The 5,310-nt window shown below is 48.5% G+C and overlaps 1 protein-coding gene across 1 annotated transcript in view; it reads right to left on the bottom strand.

The window, feature by feature from the left end:
* Nucleotides 1-2,253: 2,253 nt before the first annotated feature.
* The window catches only part of MYCN (MYCN proto-oncogene, bHLH transcription factor), a 5,295-nt gene continuing 2,238 nt past the window's right edge, over nt 2,254-5,310 (bottom strand). The window contains exon 2 of the mRNA XM_077751049.1: nt 2,254-3,751. Within this exon, the coding sequence (XP_077607175.1) occupies nt 3,147-3,751 (605 nt within the window). The 3' untranslated portion in view covers nt 2,254-3,146. The remainder of the gene's footprint in view (nt 3,752-5,310) is intronic.

Raw genomic sequence — 5,310 nt, 5'->3', positions numbered from 1 at the left:
GGTGCGGGCGGTGGGCGGGCGACAGGGTAAACAGCAAGAAAGCCAACACTGGCAAGAGTGCTCAGCGGTCATCTGGAGATGGGACTCCAGTCCTGGGTTGGGCTGCTAATTCGATATGGGAGCCCGTGACCCCATTCTATGAAAAAAANGCGGTGGGCGGGCGACAGGGTAAACAGCAAGAAAGCCAACACTGGCAAGAGTGCTCAGCGGTCATCTGGAGATGGGACTCCAGTCCTGGGTTGGGCTGCTAATTCGATATGGGAGCCCGTGACCCCATTCTATGAAAAAAAAGCAGTTCAATGAGATAATCTCTATGCTCTGCCTAAGTCCTACGATTTATTGATCTAACGCATGTAGAGCAGCTCCTCAGGCTCAAAACCACTCTTGGAACAGAGATGGCTTCTCACGTGACCGAAATGAGTTCTCCAATTCTTCTGTGACCACAGCAATTACTTTATAGATAATTGCAGAGCTAAATTGGGTGACACTCTCCCTCAGCTGATCCAGGAAAGGCAAATAAATGGCATTTCACTTTAGTGTTAATATTACAATACATATTTACAATCCACCTAATGCACAAAGTTCTCTTTGATGTAACAAAATAAAGAACTTAAAAGGGGCGGTTAAACTAACAATGAAAATCAAGAGGTCACAGGCTTTAGAAGAAAAGGATGGATGGGTACCAGAAATGTAGAATGAGAGCATGGGATTTGGCTCTGAGCTTCCCAGCTGCCAGAGCAAAAAGAGAACCTGGTAGGAATTAGTTTAGAGCCTTATTCATCTCAATAGTTTTTCTTTTTCTACCACTGGCAAGAGTTCTGTCTCATCCGAAACACCTAGGTAGTCCCCTTATGGACCCCAAAACAGAGAAATCAGGATGATCGAGCAGGGCTTCAAGAATCTCAATGGCTTCGAGGCCACTTAACTTTTTTTTGGCTCATGGTTACACACTGCAGAGGCTGCAGAAGATTGGGGCAAATGGACAGGAAGCCTTCCGGAATGACGATTCAAAAAGGACTTTCAAAGAAGGTTCATTATTTTCTAGTGTGGGAAGGGGGCAAGTGGAGAGATGAAACGAGATACTGAGGATTCTCAGCATGCTCTGACCATCAGAAAATATCCATGGCAGTACCGCCAACCTCAGAGCTTTAGGGCAAGTGGCCGTGAACCTGGAGAAGGGGGGACTTCAAGTTTTATTCCCCCGCTGGCCTTTATAAAAGAGCCAAAGGGACCCACATGGCCTGGATTCTCCCACCACGGCCGCTCCCAAACTGCGTGACCAAGACAAACATGATCATCGCTGGACCAGTCTTCTTAGCAAAGGCCTTTTTCAGTTCAGAGCGAAACTTCTGATGAATGAAGCCTTAGAGAAGTGACCGAGAACCACTCCTCACCCCAAAGAGAAATAAGTTATTTGTTAGCTTTCCGCTCCGAGACGCTGAATGCCTCTTAAGCAAAGGTATCATCATCTCCCATCAGGGAAGCTCAGAAATGCCTTCCTAGCTCAACTGTGCCTCCTCCAGTCCGTTGACCTGGCCGTCTTCCAGGGCCTGGAAAGGTTAGTCGTGCTTCCACAGGACAGCCCAAGCACCTGCGCGAGGCTAACAGAGCTACAAGCACCCCAGTCTCTCCAGAAATGGAACATGGCCCTTGATCTGGACCATACAACGTCTGCCTCAGGACTTCCATTTGTGCAGCAGATGGAATGTTCCCTCAGGGAAGGAACCTGCTTCATCTTTTATTCTGTTACCAAGCCCAACATACAACCTCAAATCCTAGTGAATTCTGAAGGCTACAGTCCTGGAGACAAACTATGTGAGCTTCTAAAGCCAGCTCTCTACAAATAAAACCAAAATAGCCAAGTTTCACAACCCTGCGTGTCTTGATTATACATCTCACTAAGAGTTGACGAAGTCTGAACTCAGATAAACAAAGGGAAAGAATTCAGAGTCCCCACTAAATTCTGCAAAACGGCCAACACAGAAGTGTTTAGTGAATTACTGAATGCTATTTGAGTTATAGCACGTAGTCACAAATGACCGCTCCATTCTGCGTGACCTGGAAGAAATGCCTTCACCTCCCTAAACTCAGTTCTCTCCACCCTAGGTGGGGACAGTGACCCGTCCCCAACTGCACAGATACAAAAGAACTACTTGCAGAACTCGAGTTCCCTCTAGAACACATGTACTATTTGTGCTTAAGGGCTGGAGGGTTAGCGCTTAACTAGTGCTATTAAAGAAAAAAAAAGCTGCATCATTTAATTGCTATTTATTTTCATAAACATGAGGTATTTCAAAGTGCTATAAGATGCAGCACTAAATATATACATTTTGAAGAAATTAAAACACAGAACTTTGCATTTACCCAGTTCTATGAACCAAACATGAACAAATACATTAACAGGAAGAAACAGGCTAAGAAAAAGGCATATATATATAGTAAATTTCTTTACAAAAGTTTCTTAGTTCAAAAAGTGATAAAGTAATATCTACTCAAAACTTTCACAACTCATTTTCATACGAAAATATAAGTATCAAATTTAGTTATGTATCAGCATCATACTAAAGTATACAGGCAGTGTAAGAATTAGTACAGTACATAACAGAGATTAACAATATATTTGTATACAAAACACGCTCCTCAAACATTGAGGTATTACAGTACTTAGGTATGAACTTCCAGTCTAATACTGGCCGCAAAAGCCACCTCTCATTACCCAGGACGTATACAAAAGGCGGGTGTGTCAATGGTATTTACAGAAATGTTCCCCAGGGGTTATCAAATGGCAAACCCCTTATGTGACCATCTGCTGGAACTTAAGCACCATTTTAACAAAGAAGGAATGACTTTCTGTTGTTTGGAAACTTTAGAACAAACAAGGTGACTTCAACAGCCCAGAGGCTCCCAACTGTCACGAACTTCGACCGTGGCCTCGGAGGTGACGTGGAGGGAAAACGGCAAGGGCCCTCTCCCGAGGCCCGGGCAGAACCCTGCACGTCTTGCTCCCCACCCAGATCCAAACTCGACGGGGGGACCGATGTGAAAGTAATCCAACATTCTTAATGTCAACACAATGTTTGTTTAAAAAAAAAAAAAAAATCAAAATGTGCAAAGTGGCAGAGTGACTGTCCAGTTTCGAGAAACGTTTAGCAAGTCCGAGCGTGTTCAATTTTCTTTAGCAACTGCTGCTGCCTTGCCTGCAGCTTCTCCTTCTCCAGCAAAAGCTGATGCTCCTCGGCCTGAAGGGAGTGGACGTACTCGGTGGCCTTTTTCAAAATGACCACCTTGGCGGCCTTCTCGTTCTTCACCAGCTCTGGCACGTGGTCCCTGAGCGTCAGGAAGCTGGACCGCAGGTCGTTTCGGCGCTGGCGTTCCAGAATGTTGTGGTTCCGGCGGCGCTCGCTGTCCTCCGAGTCAGAGTTGCGGGGGCTCAAGCTCTTAGCCTTGGGGGGCACGACGCTCTTGAGGGGGCGCGGCGACGCTTCGCTCTTGATCTTCTTCTGGGGCGGCACGTCCTCGCTCTCCACGTAGGGAGAGGGGGCGGCGTAGTTGTGCTGCTGGTGGATGGGGACGCAGCGCTTGAGGATCAGCTCCCCCGACTGGGCCCTCCCGGGACCCAAGGCTGCGTTCTTGGGCCGCACAGTGATGGTGAAGGTCGTGACGGCCTTGCTGTTGGAGGAGGACCTCCGCTTCTCCACGGTCACCACGTCAATTTCCTCTTCCTCGTCTTCCTCTTCGTCGTCTTCATCATCTAAAGACAAGAGGGGAGTCATTCTCTCAGTGAGACACGCAAGGGCTACCCCGATGTCCTCACACACCACTGTGGCTCCGTCCACAGGGACGTGGATGGCGCTGTACCCTAGGTCTCGAAATTAAACACATCTGGGAATCCCACCTCCCCCACACACTGCTAGACGTTTCAGCCTCCACTCTGACTTTAGCAGGTGGCAAAACTATAAACCTGGGCTTTGGGGGTCGGGCAGAATCCTGACTCCCGTCAAACACCAGCTGTGGGACCCTGGGCAAGTTACTTAACCTTTCGAAGCCTCCATCTCCTCAGCTTTTAAATGGGGGAGAAAACCACAGGGCTCTTGAGTCGACCGTCGAGAATCGAGCCTAGCAGACCGATACTCAGCAAATGGGAAGCTCAGATCATCATTAGTCTGTCCCAAAGACTTGCTCGTATTTCTGTCTCCACACTTAAGAATTGAGGATCCCCATTTAGGAGCGTTTTAGTCTAGCAACTGACACATAGTTGAGTTTGATTTTAAGCCCTTAAACGTGAAAGGGCACTTTAATTAACGAAGCCAGAAAAATAACCCGCCTGCCATGAACCTGACTTCTGTATATCGGTAAGCAGGTGTTCATCTAACAAAGACCAAATCGTAACTACAAAGTCAGAATCCACAGGAACGCTAAACCCCCAAAGTGGGGGCGCCTCTTCTCCAAGTCCCCAGCAATAACAGAAACAAAAACATGTAGCATCGTGTCTACACTTCCTCCTCTCTCCTCCTTTACTACCTCGCCGGGCTCGAAAATTATTGTTTAAAATGCAAGCATGAAAATCAAAACACATCTTCTGCTTGATCTGAAGGGGGCCGGAAAGCTGAACAATTGTGGGATTTGTTCTAAAGCCGAAATGTGAGGCTGTTCCAGTCTGTGGGTCCCTTTAAGCCAGTGTTTTGGTCTTCTGCCAAGAAGACAGCTGTTGGAAGGAAGTGCTCCCTCACCGAGAGCTGTCAAGTCACAGACATTAAAGGGACAGACCCGATTCAAACTGGAGGCTTATCACCAAGTTTCCTTCCAGGAGCCTTGCATGGATCCGTGCTCGGCCCTCAAGGAAATTTGGGCTTTTTTATCCACCTGCACTCTGAAAACCCTTGGTTTCCAAGATCCAAGGGGGCCCCCAGCTCCCCGCTGCCAGGACAAGGGCTATTCAAGTGTTTGGACAGAGTTCTTTACCTCCAGAGTCCCAGGCAAAGTCTGGGTTTTAACCCAGCCCTTCAGCTTGCGGCAGACAGAGGCACACAATAGAACCAAGCAGTGGGTGCTTTCAGGGTGCGTGCATTCTGGAGGGCCTCAGTGCCCGCCCCCACCTCGAAGGGCACTGGGTCACAAAATCACTCCCCATCTGGAATTCCGGCCAGAGACAAAACTGGACCCGGTGCGCGCTGCACCCCGTACAGAGGCAGCCCCTAGAGAACGTACACGACCGACGCTGTACTTGCCACCGGCCGCCGGCGGGAGGGAGGGAGGGGAGGGGGGCGCGCCCCGCTCCCCCCACCCCCAGCCTTTCAGATCCTTGGCCCG

Source organism: Crocuta crocuta, unplaced genomic scaffold (genome assembly GCF_008692635.1).
Source record: "Crocuta crocuta isolate KB4526 unplaced genomic scaffold, BGI_CrCroc_1.0 scaffold129, whole genome shotgun sequence".
Taxonomy (NCBI): Eukaryota; Metazoa; Chordata; class Mammalia; order Carnivora; family Hyaenidae; genus Crocuta; species Crocuta crocuta.
This window is presented reverse-complemented; position numbering and strand designations above follow the sequence as displayed.